At 41.2% G+C, this 21,043-nt stretch overlaps 2 protein-coding genes across 3 annotated transcripts; both read left to right on the top strand.

Moving 5' to 3' along the window:
* The first annotated feature begins 2,265 nt into the window (after nucleotides 1-2,265).
* On the top strand, nucleotides 2,266-7,871 carry LOC121548331 (transmembrane protein 106B). Of its 2 annotated transcripts, none has more exons than XM_041859861.2 (8): nucleotides 2,266-2,589; nucleotides 3,308-3,496; nucleotides 3,760-3,820; nucleotides 3,976-4,129; nucleotides 4,247-4,387; nucleotides 4,725-4,768; nucleotides 5,213-5,266; nucleotides 7,136-7,871. In XM_041859861.2, exons 2-8 carry the CDS (start codon nucleotides 3,316-3,318, stop codon nucleotides 7,260-7,262), a joined length of 762 nt encoding a protein of 253 aa, XP_041715795.1. In that variant the 5' UTR covers nucleotides 2,266-2,589; nucleotides 3,308-3,315; the 3' UTR covers nucleotides 7,263-7,871. The 2 variants fall into 2 exon arrangements, with proteins under 2 accessions (XP_041715795.1, XP_041715738.1); XM_041859804.2 differs by having other exon boundaries at nucleotides 2,267-2,589; nucleotides 3,305-3,496.
* Nucleotides 7,872-14,473: 6,602 nt separating this feature from the next.
* On the top strand, nucleotides 14,474-17,026 carry LOC121548488 (ADP-ribosylation factor-like protein 4D). Its single transcript, XM_041859965.1, has 2 exons — nucleotides 14,474-14,592; nucleotides 15,537-17,026. The coding sequence occupies exon 2, from the start codon at nucleotides 15,663-15,665 to the stop codon at nucleotides 16,266-16,268; it is 606 nt and encodes a 201-aa protein (XP_041715899.1). The 5' UTR covers nucleotides 14,474-14,592; nucleotides 15,537-15,662; the 3' UTR covers nucleotides 16,269-17,026.
* The last annotated feature ends 4,017 nt before the right edge of the window (nucleotides 17,027-21,043 follow it).

Below are 21,043 nucleotides of genomic sequence, written 5' to 3'. Positions count from 1 at the left end.
CAGAATGCTGTGGTAGCGATGCTGGTTAAGTGTGCCTTGAATTCTAAATAAATCACAGTGTCACCAGCAAAGCACCATCACACCTCCTCCATGCTTCATGGTGGGAACCACACATGCGGCGATCATCCGTTCACCTACTTTGCGTCTCACAAATACATGGCGGTTGGAACCAAAAATCTCAAATTTGGACTCATCAGATCAAAGGACAGATTTCCAGCGGTCTAATGTCCATTGCTCGTGTTTCTTGGCCCAAGCAGGTCTCTTCTTCTTATTGGTGTCCTTTAGTAGTGGTTTCTTTGCAGCAATTCGACCATGAAGGCCTGATTCACGCAGTCTCCTTTGAACAGTTGATGTTGAGATGTGTGTTACTTGAACTCTGAAGAATTTATTTGGGCTGCAGTTTCTGAGGCTGGTAACTAATGAACGTTTCCTCTGCAGCAGAGGTAACTCTGGGTCTTCCTTTCCTGTGGCGGTCATGAGAGACAGTTCCATCGTAGCGCTTGATGATTTTTGCAACTGCACTTGAAGAAACTTTCAAAGTTCTTGAACTTTTCCGTATTGACTGACCTTCATGTCTTAAAGTAATGATAGACTGTCGTTTCTCTTTGCTTATTTGAGCTGTTCTTGCCATAATATGGACTTGGTCTTTTACCAAATAGGGCTATATTCTGTATACCACCCCTACCTTGTCAGAACACAACTGATTGGCTCAAACACATTAAGAAGGAAATAAATTCCACAAATTAACTTTTAACAAGGCACACCTGTTCATTGAAATGCATTCCAGATGACTACCTCATGAAGCAGGTTGAGAGAATGCCAAGAATGTGCAAAGCTGTCATCAAGGCAAAGGGTGGCTATTTGAAGAATCTCAAATATAAAATATATTTTGATGTAACACTTTTTTTGGTTACTACATCATTCCATATGTGTTATTTCATAGTTTTGATGTCTTCACTATTATTCTACAATGTAGAAAATAGTAAAAAATAAAGAAAAACCCTTGAATGAGTAGGTGTGTCCAAACTTTTGACTGGTACTGTACAAGAGACATTCCTACGTTTGTTCATGGAACCAAGTTTCTCATAGTTTTTATTTTATTTTTATGCGTATCAGTAGTGACTGGTTCATGTGTTACTATGGTGATTTTACATTAATGGTAATGTGAGTGCATAGGTTTTAATCATTGTATATTGCTATTATGTTTGATAGTTTTCTCTGTATTTTTCCAGTTAGAGAAAAATGAGGTTCAAATACACTTTAAATTATCATGCTTTAGAAGAAATGCTGAATATATTTACTGTGCTTGGTCAAGGGCTTTCCTTTCATTCAGCGTGTAAGTAAGTACCCTGCAATTGTCAATCAGCCAATAAACAACTTGCACAATACTCCTTAAGTTGCTGAAATGTATTTTCAACATGGCTGTTTGAATGGCAGGTCAGCATTTTTCTTGTTCTGGAGGAAGCTCTGCAGAGTGGTCACTAGCTTGCACAGCCACAAAGTCATAAAATCTGATTTTAAACCTAACCACACTGCTAACCCTAACTTTAAGACCAAAAAGCAAATTTTTGTTTTCATGAATTTTTACAATATATACTTTTCTTACTTTGCATTTGGCGTATCTAAGGGGAACTCGCTCAGTTATGCCTCAAGGACAAGACTCATGACAAACGTCAACCAGCATTTGAATGGCACTGCATTTTATGGGATTCTGTCAATTTAGTGTCTGTGAGGTCTGATGACTTGTTCAACTTAAAATAGGTTAACTTTGGTTAATGTGTATGGCACAAAAGAGCTGAAATGTATAGAAATGATGGTAACTTTCATGCTTGATGGTACTCTATTATGTAGGTACAGTTTGTCAGATAAAATGGGACTTCCCTATTTAAACCATTGTTGGCCACCTTTATTAACGCCAGGTGATCTCTCGTTAAAACATCAATACAGCCAAAGATGTCGGTATTTCTTTCTCCCCAAATCTTCATTAACTTCACAATACATTTAAGATACTTTAGGTAGGATGATTTGGACATTAAGCACGAAAATGCTAATATAGGTACAATTGACTTGCATTGGATTTGTGCCACAAATGCTTGAAATTTAGCATTTGAAACAGTGGCCAGGTAAACAAAATCAAAGCATAGATTGCTGTCACCTTGTCCATAGACTGCTTACAGGGTAACGAAACCAATGTCATTTTGTAATTTGGGTGACCTATCCCTTTAAGTTCTGCCCGTTGGTTGCATCGAACGTATCTTTAGAAATTGGACATAGGCCTACCGACTGCCATGTATTGCTTTGCTTTGCCCAAACTTAATCTTAAACAAATTCTAGGTGCATATAATAAGCTTTGTTGTGGTTAATGCTAGTAATTTACCACCAAGTGGCAGCATACATCATTCTGACACGACGTCTGCTTTTCAAACGCTTCAAGTAGGAAGTGATTTCTTCACTTCGCAAGATAAACTATGTAACGTTAGGAGAAAAGTCCAACATTCGTTCATCTTTGACTGGTATAAAACATGTTTGGCTGCGAGTATTTACCAACAATTAGCCGCACTGAAAACCTGCTGGACATCAGGTTATGAGGTAAGTGCGCCGAAGCAAAAGCATATCAACTTTCCACACTGTCAGCTGAACTAATGCGTTGTCATTGTTGAGTTTTATGATGTATTTTAAAAATGATAGTGTATTAGTATATTATATCATGTGATTGAAGATATGTAATGTGAAACAACATCTATGTAAGGAATTTATAGTAAGGATGATAGATAAAATGCGTAAATGCTGTTATCAAGTCACATTCCTGGTTTTTACTCCAAATCTATACAAATGAGAAAGTGTTACATGGAATTACAAAGCCATACACCCCAAAGCCCTACACCCCTAGCAAAATTGTGGCAAAAAAGCTCATTCCTCTAAACATCTCATCTCATAGAACGTATAAAAATAAGGTATAGCTTTATCTAACCGAGTAGCAGGCGATCATAGAGATAAGATACAGTGATGCTACTGTCTTGTCTTTACAGCAATGGTGAGGACTTTGGCCTCCTATGGATCTAGATGCAGGGAAATTATTTTATAGAGGCAGGTTTAAGGTTTATGGTGTTGCACTATAAAGAGCAAATACGTGATCTTTCAGGTTTCACAAAGAGGTCCAACACCAAGGTTCTGCTTATAGAGAGAGCAATACAGCTCTAGACAATATCAGTCATACTTGTTCATGTGAAAAAAAAGTGAGAGAATGCATGGCTGATGCCACCTTTTAACAGCAGACTGGGGGTTGTGTTTGTGTTTCTCCCAGCAGATAGGACCATGGTCACTTTCGGACACCCCAATGCCTCCAAGGACACAGAGGCCATCATGCCTCAGGAACAAGAACCGGAGAAGAGAAGATTTCGGTCCCACTCCCAACTATATGGAGCCATCGGGGACAGCATTGGCAATTTAGGAGATACCTGTCCGACTTGTCGGGGAATAGGGCGTATTCCAAGAGGTAGGTGGCCCACTTCAGCCAGACTGACTACTTAGTTGCTCCTGTGACTAACTTACATGTCGATATTGGGACTATTTCCATGTTAGTATTCAAGACTTGCTGATGGGATTCGGGAAGTGTCTTTCTGAAACTATTAATAACCCACACTTGTTTTAAGAGAAGTGAGAGTCACTGTTGTGTGTTGTGTGTAGTAAGGCTGACATGCCAATATAGCCATATCTCTAACAGTGAAATAATAACCCACCTTACTGTTCTCTGAATAGGACATGATCAGCTAGTGGCAGTCATTCCATGTTCGGACAAAAGACTGAAGCCCAGCCGCACGTAAGTGTGTGTGTGTCTGTTTTTGTGCGTCTGATTGTATGTGTGTGTGTCTGACTGTGATGTGTTTTACCCATACGAGACACTGTATACAGTAAGATTCTCTGTGTGTTTAATCAAAATATAGTATTACGCATAGTTAACTCTTAATTTTCCAGGAAACTCTACGTGTGTATCTCGGTGGTGCTGTGTCTCCTGGTCTGCTGTCTGATCCTCTTCTTCCTCTTCCCACGGAGTATCTCACTATCCCCTGTCGCCGTCCAATCAGTGATGGTCTTCTTCACCCCAGACACTGTTGAAATGCAAGTCATGGTAAGTACGTGACGTATACATGCCACACTCCCTTAGACATCAAAGACAATGTGTGATCACTCATTATTTGGTTCATTGCATGAGGTCAGTGTGATCAAACTGTGTTTCCTCTTCTAGAATGTTTTCAACTTCACCAATGAGAACTTTGCGGAAATGGAAGTCCTGGACTTTGATATGCAAGTGCTGATCGCTGAAACAGTGGTGGGCAGAATCAAGATATCTAATATGACCTCGGTCAAATCACGTTCAGAGAAAGCGGTGAGTGTAATATTGTTGTTTAATATAAGTCATAATGCATCAGGTATCCTAGCGGTTAAAAGCGTTGGGCCAGTAATTGAAAGGTTGCTGGTTTGAATCCCGAGCCGACTAGGTGAAAAATCTGCCGATGTGCCCTAGAGCAAGGCACTTAACCCTAATCGCTCCTTTTAAGTCGCTCTGGATAAGAGCGTCTGCTAAATGACTAAAATATAAAATGACACAATTGTAATACTGTGTCGTGCAAAGCACTTTCCTTTATGGTCCCATATGAAACAGTTTGACCTTCATTTCCAATCTAATTGAGTTTTTTCTGGTCTCCTTTTTTATGTCCGTACAGTATACTGTTGTCATACCCATAATAATTGAGGACCCAGGCCTGAAGTAAGCATGACATTTATTATCACTTACATGTTCAATATCATTACCATCACTACTTCTAAATTAGGAAGGAAATATAGTATTATCTGTGTACATTATAGTACCCTATGTACTCCTGGCTAGGACCTACAGTGCATTCGGAAAGTATTCAGACCACTTGACTTTTTCCACATTTTGTTACGTTACAGCCTTATTCTAAAATTGATTAAATTGTCCCCCCCCCCCCCATCAATCTACACACAATACCCCATAATTGCAAAGCAAAAACAGGTTTTTAGAAATGTTTGCAAAAAAACGTGGAAAAAGTCAAGGGGTCTGAATACTTTCCGAATGCACTGTATATGAATTAAACTTACAGTACATTCTTGGTTTTGTTTTCGAAATATATGATTTTCTTTCTGTTATATGTTTAGGCTAGTAAATGTCTTCATAACTCTTCTGTTTCAGTAATTACTGCAAGTCAACCTCCATAAGGATTCACACCTTGTTCTTGCATTTGCAGTGGGTATCACACTTTTATTTTAAGATATGTTAACTAAAGGACCAACCACAAACACATCCGTCTCACCACATACACTTCAGCATCTGACTACTAGGCTGTAGTATGCCTAGCTTCAATGCTTATCTACAGTATGCCCCATTAACTTCCCATTTCAACATACACTGTATATACAAAAGTATGTGGTCACATCTTCAAATTAGTGGATTCGGAAATTTCAGCCACACCCGTTGCTGACAGGTTTATAAAATCGAGCACACAGCCATGCGATCTCCATGGACAAACAATGGCCTTACTGAAGAGCTCAGTGACTTTCAACATGGCACCGTTATAGGATGCCACCTTTCCAGTTTGTCAAATTTCTGCCCTGTTAGAGCTGCCCCGGTCAACTGTAAGTGCTGTTATTGTGAAATGGAAACGTCTAGGAGCAACAATGGCTCAGCCTCAAAGTGGTATGCCTCACAAGCTCACAGAACGGGACCGCCGAGTGCTGAAGCGCGCAGCGCGTAAAAATGGTCTGTCCTCCGTTGCAACACTCACTACCGAGTTCCAAACTGCCTCTGGAAGCAACGTCAGCACAATAACTGTTAGTCGGGAGCTTCATGAAATGAGTTTCCATGGCCGAGCAGCCGCTCACATGCCTAAGATCACTTTGCGCAATGCCAAGCGTCGGCTGGAGTGGTGTAAAGCGCACCGCCATTGGACTCTGAAGCAGTGTAAACGCGTTCTCTGGTGTGATGAATCACGCTTCACCATCTGGCAGTCCGACGGATGCCAGGAGAACGCAACCTGCCCGAATGCATAGTGCCAACTGCAAGGTTTGGTGGAGGAGGAATAATGGTCTGGGGCTGTTTTTCATGATTCGGGCTAGGCCCCTTAGTTCCAGTGAAGGCAAATCTTAACACTACAGCATACAATTACATTCTAGACAATTCTGTGCTTCCAACTTTGTGGCAACAGTTTGGGGAAGGCCCTTTCCTGTTTCAGCATGATAATGCCCCTGTGCACAAAGCGAGGTCCATTCAGAAATGGTTTGTCGAGATCGGTGTGGAAGAACTTGACTAGCCTGCACAGAGCCCTGACCTCAACTCCATTGAACACCTTTGGGATGAATTGGAACGCCGACTGCGAGCCAGGCCTAATCGCCCAACATCAGTTCCCTACCTCAATAATGCTCTTGTGGCTGAATGGATGCAAGTCCCCGCAGCAATGTTCCAACATCTAGTGGAAAGCCTTCCCAGAAGAGTGGAGGCTGTTATAGCAACAAAGGGGGGACCAACTCCATATTAATGCCCATGATTTTGGAATGAGATGTTCAACAAGCAGGTTTCCACATACTTTTGGTAATGTAGTATATCTCAACTGGAACCATCCAGCCACTCACATATCCTATACTTCTAAGAATGATTTACAAAGTAGTTTTGCTGACGATTCTTGTTGTCAGTGGCCTTGAAGACCTTTGGCCAAGTAAACATGTTTTGACCAACTTCTTTCTTCTGAATTTTGCTTTTCAAGACCCAACACGATTGGAGCCAAAATAGGAATGTTTTTAGCCTTTTCAAAACGTGGATGAATTCCCCCTTTCAAGCCACGTGTTCAAAACATGTCACTCATTTGTTTCATGTCCATTTGGGATGAATCAGGCTGTAAACCTAGTACCGTTGTTAACTATAGTCATTCCTTTTAGCTCATAAACCAACCCAATTTACAGTTGTTGCATTTGTTTTATTACCGAAAAAGATAGTCAGGAATAACGGAATAAGAAACGTTTGAACTTTGACCATTTTTCACATTTTGAAACACGAGACTGTGCACTTGCAGTTGAAGATTTCAAAATGCCTGCCTTAATATTCCCTTTTTGTCTTTCACAGAATGACAATGGATGTGTCTTACCTGGCTCACTCGGAGCAGCTGTCCAAAGACACCTTTGAGTACATTGACTGTGGAGCCAACACGACCATCCCCCACCCTATCGGGCAAATGATTTTTGAACGATGAAAGCCTGGCAAAGAGGGATTCCCAAAGTGAAAATATGTATTATTAACAAGATAGACTTGTCAAAGGGAAATGTATACGTATTGTAGAATATTATTCATTCTAGTATTGTCCTCTGTTCTACCCACATTATTTTCTGTGCAATATTCTTCTAAAGTAGTTTTCTGAATGATTTATGAACTGTGAAAGTACATGTTGGTTGTTTTAACATAATTGTAGGGATTTAGAACATATGAGAGGTGTGATAATGATTCAGAATACAAATTAAATTCCACAAGCCATGTTATGTGTATTTTAAAGTTTACTGCATTGATATTCAATATGCAATTGGCTTGTAATTCCATGAACCTTCATGAACCTTCTTATATAACAGGGTAAATAATATTTCCTAAGTGTTACCATGATTTGACTGTGAGAGGAATGGTGCATGTCCCAGTGCATGATGGTTACAGCTACAGATGTTGATGTACTGTAGGAGTGGTTGTTGTTGCCATGGAGAGCCTCTTACAATAAGGTGGTGCTGTCATGCTGTCCTTAGCAACCACTGCTGGGAGTACTGGATGGACTGAAACACATCAAACAACCATCTTCATAAATCTGATGTCATCAACACAGAGTTTTGGATTTGTCCTTTTAGGAAAAAATCAATCTTTGGAAGTTAAATCTAGTTTCTATAATATTATTGAATTTCCCTGTCAATCGTCATAACATGATTAGTAAAAGAAATAGGCCATATTCTACTCTCAATTTCTTATCTTGAAACCATGAAAGCTGAGCCCATGATAACTGGAGGTCCTATGGTAGTAGAATGGACATGTTTGGCTAAGGTTGCCCCCATAACTCAACAGTGTGTGATGCAAGAACTGAACTCACTGAGTATCTGTTGTCAATCTTGGCACTGTAGCTGTCTTTGTTCGTGTGCACACTTGTAGTGCACACTTTAACCTGCTATAAAGAGAAAAGCATATAGAGAGAGGGTTATAAAGAACTTAGATTCAGTTAATTGCATGGACATTCATAACCTCTAGCAAGGGATGAGAATACCCTAACCCAGTGGCACATCCAGCACTATGGCGCCTCAGGCTGGCTCTCTACCATCGGAGCTGGTCACTTCACATCCTATAAATCCAAGAGAGAAATCATCTCTTTATATATATTGTTAAGTCTATGTGATTTAGTCTAGATGATTGTGGACTTCACGAAACAGCAGAGGGTGCACCCCCCAATCCACATCGACGGGACCGCAGTGGAGAAGGTGGAAAGCTTCAAGTTCCTTGGCGTACACATCACTGACAAACTGAAATGGTCCGCCCACGCAGACAGTGTGGTGAAGAAGGCGCAACAGGGAAATTTGTCTTGGCACCTAAAACCCTCACAAACTTTTACAGATGCACAATTGAATCCTGTCGGGCTGTATCACCGCCTGGTACGGCAACTGCATTGTCCGCAACCGCAGGGCTCTCCAGAGGGTGATGCGGTCTGCCGAACGCATTATCGGGGGCAAACTACCCGCCCTCCAGGACACCTACAGCACCCGATGTCACAGGAAGGCCAAAAATATTGCTCTGTCATTGCTTGTCCATATATGTATATATTCTTAAATTCCAATCCTTACTTAGATTTGTGTGTATTGGGTATATGTTTTGAAATTGTTAGATATTACTTGTTAGATATTACTGCACTGTCGGAGCTAGAAGCACAAGCATTTCGCTACACCTGCAATTACATCTGCTAAACACATGTATGTGACTAATAAAATTTGATTTGATTTGGAGTAACATTGTGACCTTGACTGAAATAGCTACTGTATCAACAATGTCTTACTGTCCTATATGTCTCCTACTTTAATGTCATCGTTGATGATTAAAAGAACAATGGCCCTCCCTGCCTTATGAGTGATAGTCACGCTGCGTTCAACCACGTTCTGCCTGCGCCCCGCTTCCCAGTGCATGGCTGTCATGTTACAGTAAACCACCCTGGAAGTCTACAGTATTAGACCACACAGCGTAATCTGAGCATGGCAATTACCCTGATTTATGAGTCCTCAAGACCCTGGGCTCGTTTGAGTGGTAAGGCGAAAGCAACTAACTGTAGGCGAAAGTCGGACACTACCCACTGGGCACAGACTTCAATTCAGTTCCACGTTGGTTCAAATGATGGACATTTTTTTTTATTCAACCAGTGTGTGCCCAGTGGGTAAACACGTTTCCATCCCCAGTTTTTATGCGAGTAAAGTCATACTGTATAAAAAAAAATCACAACAGCTGTGATGGAAACTGGAAGTTTCGGTACAATTGTATAAATGCCTACAGATAATTTGTTCCTTCGACATGGTGGGATCATTTTTGCGTCTGTAAAATTAATTATGTGCGAAATGGCAGAGGAAACCCATTTAACTTTTTTTTTTTTTTATGGGCACTATATCATCATGCACAGCCTTTTATCCACAACAAGTCAATTAGATGGAAACACATCTCTGGTAGGAAAATGCACATATTGTTTTTATGCAGATTGTAGAACATTCGCATGAAAATCTGTCGCCAATTGAAGGCAAACCTAGTTACTGGTGTGGTTTTCCAACATCACCGCTCAGTGCAACATGGCAGTAGTGTTGCCAGTAACGACGTTTCCATCCACAGTTTTTATGCTAAAAATACTTAATGACTTCATGCCCTTTGAACACATGATTTTTGTAAAGTTCATGCAGTCAAAATGTAGGCGCAAGTTGGCCAATTTTTATACCAATAATGCAACACACTTTGAAAGGCAGTGAATTTGACAAAAGTGATCCACTTGAATGCGCCCCCTATGACGCAATCCTTTATAGCGGCATAAAAACTGCATACACAGATACATCTAATCACAGAATAGAGTTGAATAGAATAGAATAACTGTTTGCGCAATAATACATAAGACGGCATTGATTATGTTTATAGTAAAACATATTTTTCTCTGTTTAAAAACAAAAATAATATTGTAATTTATGACTTTCCTAAATAAAATAAAAATGCACTTGCCAATGAGCTCTCCAGACAGCAACAACAGGACAGTATCAACAGCCCTTATGAAGACAGATCTGACTGTGCTTCTGATAACATGATAATGACAATGCAAGATTAAACAAAACTGTCTTCAATGAATTCCATTCCATTCTTACCCAGTGTGTGGGTCGTGGTTAGGTTTGACAAAAGGTGGCGCCAAAGTCTGTCCATACCATAGAATTAGGAATTAGACTAATTTATAGGACACTGTGTAGGCCAATGTGTTGTATGGTTATTTTTTGGGCACAGGAGAGGCTAGCGCGTTTTTCCCCTTGGTTTACATTCGCTCTTTTGGAGGTTTTACTATATCATTTCTTCCATCCTAGCCAAATTTCCTCATCTGTTTGCATGTGTCTCTCCTATATCAAGGTATTTTGGTACTTCCCTTATGCAGTACGCTTTTCCCGCGTGCTAACTTTTACTATACCACAGGTCAATATTGTCTATCCTGCCCTCTATCCACCATTCATAGTGACAATAGTGGTATGTGGATTAGTTGTCCAGATCTGCAATAGGCTAACTAGCAATGCAGGGCCGGCTCTAGCCTTTTGGGGGCCCTAAGCGAGATTTGGTTGTGGGGCCCCCCACCTCGCTGCAAAACATTTTAGTGGCCCTTCTCTTGACCGCGGAGAAAAAAATGTCAGCCCACAAGAGCGGAAATTCACTTTTTTTCAGCTGAAAGACGGTGCCCATAGCTTACCGATGATGTTGCACAACGATTTAAGTCAATGAGTCATCATTTTAGTGAAAGTATTATACTGTACATTTGGGGTTGAAGTGGTAACCGAAGTAGTAACTTCTGAAGTAGTAACTTCTGATATTTTCTGTGCCAATGCCATGTGTTTCCGCTATGATATGACGTGCTAATACTTTACAGTCTACTTTCTTTACAGGGCTGGGTTTTATTTTAATGTTACCACCCACCAGCAAGGCATTGTTTATTCATCGGAAACACCTGCAAAGTTCTTCCTCTTCGCGAGCCACGACTGAGCTGAGTAACACAATAGATAATCTTTGGCTGAGCCAAACAGCTTTTCGCCGTAGCCTACACTTGGCCGCCTGATCCATGGAGCAAATTCAAATAGAGGGTGCAAATGTATGTTTTTGCACCACCACCTTTTTACCAGCAAATTATCATAATCCATTAGAAAATTTGTGAAGTTTAAATTAGTGTTGAGCCAGTCTGTATAAAAAATACATATATGACAATTTTATGAATGGTAAAATTGTGTGTGATATTTCAGTTATTTTTTTATACACTGCTCAAAAAAATAAAGGGAACACTTAAACAACACAATGTAACTCCAAGTCAATCACACTTCTGTGAAATCAAACTGTCCACTTAGGAAGCAACACTGATTGACAATAAATTTCACATGCTGTTGTGCAAATGGAATAGACAATAGGTGGAAATTATAGGCAATTAGCATGACACCCCCAATAAAGGACTGGTTTTGCAGGTGGTGACCACAGACCACTTCTCAGTTCCTATGCTTCCTGGCTGATGTTTTGGTCACTTTTGCATGCTGGCGGTGCTTTCACTCTAGTGGTAGCATGAGACGGAGTCTACAACCCACACAAGTGGCTCAGGTAGTGCAGCTCATCCAGGATGGCACATCAATGCGAGCTGTGGCAAGAAGGTTTGCTGTGTCTGTCAGCGTAGTGTCCAGAGCATGGAGGCGCTACCAGGAGACAGGCCAGTACATCAGGAGACGTGGAGGAGGCCGTAGGAGGGCAACAACCCAGCAGCAGGACTGCTACCTCCGCCTTTGTACAAGGAGGAGCAGGAGGAGCACTGCCAGAGCCCTGCAAAATGACCTCCAGCAGGCCACAAATGTGCATGTGTCTGCTCAAACGGTCAGAAACAGACTCCATGAGGGTGGTATGAGGGCCCGACGTCCACAGGTGGGGGTTGTGCTTACAGCCCAACACCGTGCAGGACGTTTGGCATTTGCCAGAGAACACCAAGATTGGCAAATTCGCCACTGGCGCCCTGTGCTCTTCACAGATGAAAGCAGGTTCACACTGAGCACGTGACAGATGTGACAGAGTCTGGAGACGCCGTGGAGAACATTCTGCTGCCTGCAACATCCTCCAGCATGACCGGTTTGGCGGTGGGTCAGTCATGGTGTGGGGTGGCATTTCTTTGGGGGGCCGCACAGCCCTCCATGTGCTCGCCAGAGGTAGCCTGACTGCCATTAGGTACCGAGATGAGATCCTCAGACCCCTTGTGAGACCATATGCTGGTGAGGTTGGCTCTGGGTTCCTCCTAATGCAAGACAATACTAGACCTCATGTGGCTGGAGTGTGTCAGCAGTTCCTTCAAGAGGAAGGCATTGATGCTATGGACTGGCCCGCCCGTTCCCCAGACCTGAATCCAATTGAGCACATCTGGGACATCATGTCTCGCTCCATCCACCAACGCCACGTTGCACCACAGACTGTCCAGGAGTTGGCGGATGCTTTAGTCCAGGTCTGGGAGGAGATCCCTCAGGAGACCATCCGCCACCTCATCAGGAGCATGCCCAGGCGTTGTAGGGAGGTCATACAGGCACGTGGAGGCCACACACACTACTGAGCCTCATTTTGACTTGTTTTAAGGACATTACATCAAAGTTGGATCAGCCTGTAGTGTGGTTTTCCACTTTAATTTTGAGGGTGACTCCAAATCCAGACCTCCGTGGGTTGATACATTTGATTTCCATTGATAATTTTTGTGTGATTTTGTTGTCAGCACATTCAACTATGCAAAGAAAAAAGTATTTAATAAGATTATTTCATTCATTCAGATCAAGGATGTGTTATTTTAGTGTTCCCTTTATTTTTTTGAGCAGTGTATATACATTTTGCAAACATTTCTAAAAAACAGTTTTTGCTTTGTCATTATGGGGTATTGATGAGGGGGGAAAAAACAATTTAATCAATTTTAGAATAAGGCTGTAATGTAACAAAATGTGAAAAAAGTCAAGGGGTCTGAATACTTTCCGAATGCACTGTATATTACCATTTTATAACTGGTAAAATTGTGTGATACGATTGCATTTTGGAACCCCGCTCCGTCTTTATGCTATAATGAAAAGGCATGTGCGAAAGAAAACTCCATGAACTTGTTTATCAATTTTGTGCTTTTGTTACATTTGTATTAGTGTTTCATTTCGTGTCAGATATGCTCAGGGTGTTGTTACATATAATTTGCGGCATGCAGCATGAGCAAAGTCATTGTAACCTATCATTTCACTTCCCCTAACTGTGAGAACCACGGCATGAGCCGGCCCAGTGTTGGGGAGTAGTGAACTATATTTAGTTCAATTTAATTACATTTTGCAGTAGCTTGGTGGTAGTTTAACTAAATTCAAATCTTGGTAGTGTTTTTAGTAGTTAATTTTTAGTAGTTAGTGTGATGGAAACCCGGCAGGTAGCTTAGTGGTTAAGAGCGTAGTGCCAGTAACCGAAAGGTCGCTGGTTCTAATACCCGAGCCGACTAGGTGAAAAATCTGTCGATGTGCCCTTGAGCAAGGCATTTAACCCTAATTGCTCATGTAAATCGCTCTGGATAAGAGCGTCTGCTAAATGACATAAATGTATTTTATGTTTGTCGAGATTGGTATAGTCTATTTATTGTGGTGTAGAAAACACAAACCATGATACTGAAGTGCCCGAAGTTGCTATGCCTTGTTTATTGGTTGTGCAGTGCATTGGCACAGAAACCTGTTGGTGGAAAATTTGTTGCATATATTTTATATAATAATAAATATGGCTTCAAAATTTTGAAAATTTGATTTCCCCCTAGCTGATCATTGCCTGTAGCCGGTTCTGATCTTAGTGTAATAAAACATGCAGGGAGTGCGCTTGTCCTTGGTGGTCGTCGAACCCTCAACCTCCTGGCCCGTAGCCCTGACATCGACTGTGCCACAAAAGCATGCTGACATTTATAAACACAGGGTCGCTACAGTTATTATTTTTGGTCATAAACATTATGGGGGAAGGGGGAGGGGAAGGTCATGTGAAAATACTGTATGTTTAACGTTGTAAATTTCCAACTGTCGCTTATGTGTATGAAACCAAAGACCCAAAATACCAGACCAGCAGGGGAGTAGATTATTTAGTGACGTCACCTCGGGTTCTCGTTCTAGCAGTTGTGCGCGCTATTCCACTCCACTGCTAACTGCTCCATCAGTGCAGCGAGCGGACGGACAGATATGAGCGCGCAGAGATATTTGGATGTATGAATATATGGATGTATTCGCTACGCTAGGATTATGACATGTTTGTACATTCAAGAGGTCTAGAAGGTAAATATATTTGACAATAGTTTTGATCAGGTTATTATAAGATTTTGCACAGATATAGAGAGATAGGGTATCTTACTGGGATGAAATCTGAGTTGTAATGCTATGTACAAGGTTGGTTATAGCGGTTTCATTCCAGTAAAATATCTCACTCATAAAAGGCAAATCTGCAGTTTTATCACATATTTAATTCCTCAGAATGGTGCCAGAATTACAGTCAGGCTATTTTCTTATATCTGATGTTCTCACAATTAGTGAGTTGGGATGGCAGCACTGACGTTTGTTTTTTATAACAGCCTATGGAGAAAATATGGGTTGTGTTTATTGAAGATATGTGTTTTTCTTTAGAAACAAAAGCCTCAAAAACAATTGGATTATAACCCCAATCATATCCCGGCATTAACTGCATTCAATGTGCAAAAGCTCATTCATATTCAACTTGGAAGCAATGTGCCCCAAGACAGCCATTAGGGTTTGACTGTATTAGTGGCAAAAGACATCTATAACAACCAGCCACCAATTACATGTTGTCAGCCATACCGCTCCTTACAGTTTTAAACCCAAACCAAAATGTATCTTGATAAATTCAGAATTAAAATGTGCTGTCTGTACATTTCCTATGACCAACAATTCAATTGACCTTGTCTTAGGCTATGGCTGTTATGGTTGTGGTTTTATTCCAACAAAGTTGGAAACAAAATTTTTTGCTTGGCTAGTTGCAATTCAATTGAATAAGAAATTGCATTAATCATTTATCAGTTTGATTATATGTAAACACATCAACTAACCATAGAAGCAATCATTAATGTGTTGTATTACAGTGTCTAATGACATTTTCTGTCTGTGTCATTGTTTATTATTGTGTAATAGCACCTGTAGTGAGACCTGTCAATCTCATTGTCTAGTCTTTAAATAGTAACTAATTGTTGTGTTTGTGTTTTGATAAGGTCCACAGTCCTGCATCCATCCAGTCTGCCACCTCCACCTTTGAAGAGGGTGCCAATGCCAACCTATTAGAAAGGATTAACCAGAATTTGCCACCTCACCTAAATAGGTGAGAACATCCCATCGCCATGGGGAACCAGCTGACCGAGATAGCCCCCAACACCCATTTCCTGCAAAACTTCCAGTCCTTGCATGTGGTGGTGATCGGCCTGGATGCGGCTGGCAAAACCTCTCTGCTGTACAGACTGAAACTCAAGGAGTTTGTCAAGACCATCCCGACCAAGGGCTTTAACACAGAGAAGATCAAGTTAGCGGTGGGCCGCTCGCGGGCCACCACCTTCCAGGTCTGGGACGTAGGTGGCCAGGAGAAGCTGCGACCCCTGTGGAAGTCGTACACGAGGCAGACCGACGGCATGGTGTTCGTGGTGGACTCCACTGAGGCCGAGCGCATGGAGGAGGCCAAGGTGGAGCTTCACAAGATCACCCGTACCTCGGAGAACCAGGGGGTGCCCGTCCTGGTGCTGGCCAACAAGCAGGACCTGGCCTCGGCTCTGTCTGTGAGCGAGGTTGAGAAGGCCCTGGCTGTTCATGAACTGAATGCCTCCACCCTGCACCACGTACAGAGCTGCAGCGCCGTGGATGGACGGGGCCTACAACCAGGCCTAGAGAAACTCTACGAGATGATCCTGATGAGGAAGAAGATGGTGAAACACAACAAACATAGAAAGAGATAAGCCTTTGGTTGTTCTGGTTTATAGGGACATTTATGTACTGACTATGTGACTCTTTGAGCGGAAGTTCCGTCCCTTTAAATAAAAGGGAGGGCTTTTTGTCCAACAAAGGACCAATTCCAGATGGCCCAGGGGTCAGGATAAATGGATTTGTCCTTTATGTGACATGCAGTATCGATACACTGTGTCTTTCATACCTTGTATTAGCCACGCAGCTGCCCCTTGGATGCAAGAAATCTGTAATAGCCACGATAGGCTGTAGCTGCCTATGACATATTTTATCACACAAAGTTGCACTCACTTGTTTTACACCACAGTACATTAGAAATATGACACTGAACTTTAAACTCTGAACTCTGGATTTGAACAAAGACACATTTTATATGATATGAAGCTAAATCGTATTGATATCAAATGGGGCACCAAGGCGATTACGGTATTATTTATTTTGGTAGCTTTTGAAAGAACAATTCGAAGTGCATTCCCCTTATGCACAGAGGTTAAGTTTCAGTTGGATTCACCGACTGTTTTTACAAGTTGTAAAATGTTTGTAACACTGAATAATTAATAAATCAACACACTGTATTAAATATATGTTGCTATCTGTTGAGACAATATCATAGTGTAAAGCTAACACAGTATGCATTTTAATGGGGCTTCCTATTGCCATCCTTTAACAACATACAGATATCTTCAAATCAAATCAAATTGTATTCGTCACATGCTTCGTAAACAACAGATGTGGACTAACAGTGAAATGCTTACTTACAATGCAGTGAGAAAATAAATAAATATTAGAAAAGTAATAATACGTAATAATAAAAGTAATAATAGATACACAATGAGTAATGATAACTTGGTTATATGCAAGGGGTACCAGTACCGAGTCGATGTGCAGTGGTACGAGGTAATTGAGGTAGATATGTACATATAACCGTAGCAGAAGCGTATGTGATGAGTCAAAAAACTTAGTGGAAAAAGGGTGAATTCATATAGTCCAGGTAGCCATTTGGTTAACTATTTAACTACATAAGTATGTAGCACTCTTATGGCTTGGGGGTAGAAGCTGTTCAGGGTCCTGTTGGTTCCAGACTTGGTTCATCGGTAACGCTTGCTGTGCGGTAGCAGAGAGAACAGTCTATGACTTGGGTGGCTGGAGTCTTTGACCACTTTTAGGGCCTTCCTCTGACACCGCCTGGTATAGAGGTGCTGGATGGCAGGGAATGCAAAAGAGATTGCGTCATCTGTGGATCTGTTTGGGCGGTATGTGAATTGGAGTGGTGTCTGGGATGATGGTGTCTGGGATGATGGTGTTGATGTGAGCCATGACAAGCCTTTCAAAGCACTTCATGGCAACAGATGTGAGTGCTATGAGGCGATAGTCATTCAGACAGGTTACCATGGCGTTTTTGGGTACAGGGACTATGGTGGTCTGCTTGAAATATGTCGGTTTTACAGACTGGGTCATTGAGAGGTTGAAAATGTCAGTGAAGACACTTGCCAGCTGGTCAGCGCATGCTCTGAGTACGAGTCCTGGTAATCCGTCTGTTGAACGTTAACCTGTTTAAAGGTCTTATTCATATCGGCTACGGAGAGCGTGATCTCACAGTCATCCGGAACAGCTGGTGCTCTCAAGCATTGTTCAGTGTTGCTTGCCTCGAAGAGAGCATAGAAGGCATTTAGCTATCTTAATTTGATCATGCATTAGGAAATGCTAATGTAACGTATTTGAGGTGTAGAATGCTTTGAAAGTTTGTAATTTCCACATTAACATTTCAGACTTGATTTATCCTAACTGAAAATGCATAAACCCCTAGAAAAATGTCCATTAATTATAATCCACATAATAATTCACATATCCTGTTTCTGCAGGATTATTTTCCTGCTGTGGTCAAACTGGTCAAATTAAGATAGCAGATCTTTAGGCCCTAGACATTTTAATAGGTGTGGAAGGCTACAGCAAAAATGTCCTTTCAGGTATGAATCTAATTTGGTTTATTCACAGTGCAGAGAGCTATATGATGGAAAGGTTATTCAAAACTCAAATCCTGCCCTGGGGTGATGTACTGAATTGGACTACTTTTCACTTCTGTACTATAGATAGACATTGTAGTGTATTGGATTATGTCTGTGTTAAATGTTTTTCATGAAGAAATTGAATGTTGTTTCATTTAGTGCAAGAAGGGGGGATGTTTTATGATGTTATTTGAAATGTGCCGTTTTGAGGGTGACGCCCGAGGGGAGACTGGTGATTGGCTAGAAGAGGGGGTAACCCTTATTTTGGCAGTGTCTATATAAGAAGGGTTTTAGACAATAAACCCCAGAGCGGTTATTATAATTCGAGGCAACTGCTCTCCAGACAACGCGTGTCTGTAATTTATGCTGTAACCTCGTGGTATGAATAAAAACTTCTGACACGATGCAGCATAGATGGACTCTTTTGTTGACAGCAATGATGACCACCATTCATCATATACTACAACATCATACAGCTTCTCCTTATGATAGTCTCACTGCCAGTGCCTAGGCAAAGGGAATGTCCTACCGCAAATCCGCCAGCACTGAAAGAGCAAAGTTCACCATACTCCCATAGAAAGAAGAAGTAATATTGCTTAAGAGAACAAGCGCTACTGTTGTTTACCGTTTCATATGCATTCCTACTGCTCTCTAGTATGTTCTCCACTATTTGCATTATATTCCTTGGCATAAAGACACCTGTAATAATGATATGAAGGGCTCCTTGCCTCAAGTATCTCTTCTCCTCTATTAATGTCTGAGTCAGAAAATGGGCTATGGAGAGCAGCACCCACCCCCAGTTCAAATCCATTTACATTGATTTCCACCTCAGCTAGGCTGCCAGCTGCTTACATTGTAATTAAATCAATTAGTAGTGTGGTTGTGGCAACTTGTGGGCAGAATCAAACAACTTCTGGGAATAATAAAGATGGATAGCAGTGGGCTTTGGCGACTATGGCAGAGCTACAATAGGAACCTCCTGAGTCAGTAATGAATGTGATCGGTCATCCTATAGAGCTGACTCACCAATATGCATAGAATGCATGCGATTGCATACCTCAAGTAGAGGCTTTGGATTTGATCAGACGAAAGTGTACACTTTGGATCTTGTGGATCTTGTGTATTCTTAATTATAAACACAATAGTGAAAATTAATTAAAGGAGGACTTTAAGGACAGGGTCGGATTACCTACCGAAACGGGCACACAGGGGGGCCCACAGATACTGTAGCATATGATAGCAAAATGTGTCGAAATGCAGGAAATTAGTTTTAAAATGGCAAAATGTTCTCTCTGCCTCATGGCATAATGTGTAGAATAGCAGGAAATTAGCTTTAAAATGGCTAAATGTTCTCTCAGCCTCATGGCAAAATGTGTAGAATAGCAAGAAATTTGCTTTAAAACGGCTAAATGTTCTCTCAGCCTCATGGCAAAATGTGTCGAATAGCAGGAAATTAGCTTTAAAACTGGGGGTAGAATGTAAATGACCAGCTAATTGAATGTTATAGCGGATAAGACACAAGCCCCCTGCCCAAAAAGTCAAATTAAGAAGAGACACTACTGTCTCTAAGACCTAGAGCAAACAAACATGCACACTCCCTCCCCTACTGTGCTAGATACAGATACATACTGGCTGCCAAATAAATATGCTTTATTCTTAATCCAACTACAATTTTGGAATTAGTCCTTAATGAAGAAACAACAACAATCTTTAATATTATTCAGTCCTCATTATTTTTGCGAAGATGTTGTTTTGTTTGAGTGCACTCAACTATAAAGAAATATATTTGGCAGATGGAACATTGGTTGAAGCTGTTGAAGCTGATAAAATCACAGGTTTTCTCAAGATAGAGATTCTAGAGGGAAATCCAGCAAACTGAACAATACTCCCAATTGAAAATGTTTGCTATTTTTGGACTTTTCTATCACTGTTCTCTCCTAAAGGGTTTCTTTTTTTAATCCATTTGTGTCTGTCCCAAATTCCATAATGTACTGTAAGCCCATTGGCCAATTTCCAGATATTAAGTTATGCAGTGAACAATGAACCAATCTACATTCCCTTCCCATGCATTGATAATGTGCATTCTGCCAGCTAAGTGTTCCTGCTTCTATATATACACAGTAGGATACAGCAACCTTACCACAACCTTATAACAACCTTATAACAACCTTATAACAACCTTACCACAACCTTATAACAACCTGATAACAACCTTAGCCGATGCTGATTTGCAATGCAAAAGTCTGTTGGCTACCAACAACAGTCTCTAGAGTCTGGGCCTCTGCACATTGACACAAACCATGACTGTGACCTGCATGATCTTACACACCAAGTTATTCACAACAATCTGTTCATTAAAACTTCTGAGGGGTATTTGTGGAGTCATCCTGACACAACAGCTGGTAACTGGAATTCATTAGCCTAACCTCAGAAAGGAAGTTGCTAAACTTACAGATAGAGTATTTCTCGTCTATGAGAACTTCAATGACTTCAAATGGCAAATATTTGAATTTTGAATGCATGGATATGACTAGTTTTAATATAAACCCAGGAGAAATGAATGCCTCTTCAAAAAGGTAGCATCATTTCAATATTATACGCTTGTTTGGCTTAGTTAATGTCTCTAATGAGAAAGGGATCCTGCGGCAGATGTAAATACGTTCTCTCTCCTTCAACCTCATTCGTTCTCCAATGCTGGCTCGTTTGCTAGGAGAAACACAAGAGAGGGAGCTTGCAGGATTACGGGGGATTAAGCCGAGGAG

This window comes from Coregonus clupeaformis, chromosome 1 (assembly GCF_020615455.1).
Source record: "Coregonus clupeaformis isolate EN_2021a chromosome 1, ASM2061545v1, whole genome shotgun sequence".
In the NCBI taxonomy this organism is placed as follows: Eukaryota; Metazoa; Chordata; class Actinopteri; order Salmoniformes; family Salmonidae; genus Coregonus; species Coregonus clupeaformis.
The sequence above is the reverse complement of the archived record's forward strand: the minus strand, read 5'-3'. Positions and strand labels throughout refer to the sequence as shown.

Excerpts from the sequence above, each read along its gene's own strand:
- LOC121548331 (XM_041859861.2), top strand. The coding sequence starts at position 3,316 with ATGGTCACTTTCGGACACCCCAATGCCTCCAAGGACACAGAGGCCATC. Across the intron at positions 4,388-4,724 it reads AATCACGTTCAGAGAAAGCG|TATACTGTTGTCATACCCAT; the intron begins GTGAGTGTAATA and ends ATGTCCGTACAG. Across the intron at positions 4,769-5,212 it reads ATTGAGGACCCAGGCCTGAA|TAATTACTGCAAGTCAACCT; the intron begins GTAAGCATGACA and ends CTTCTGTTTCAG.
- LOC121548488 (XM_041859965.1), top strand. The coding sequence starts at position 15,663 with ATGGGGAACCAGCTGACCGAGATAGCCCCCAACACCCATTTCCTGCAA.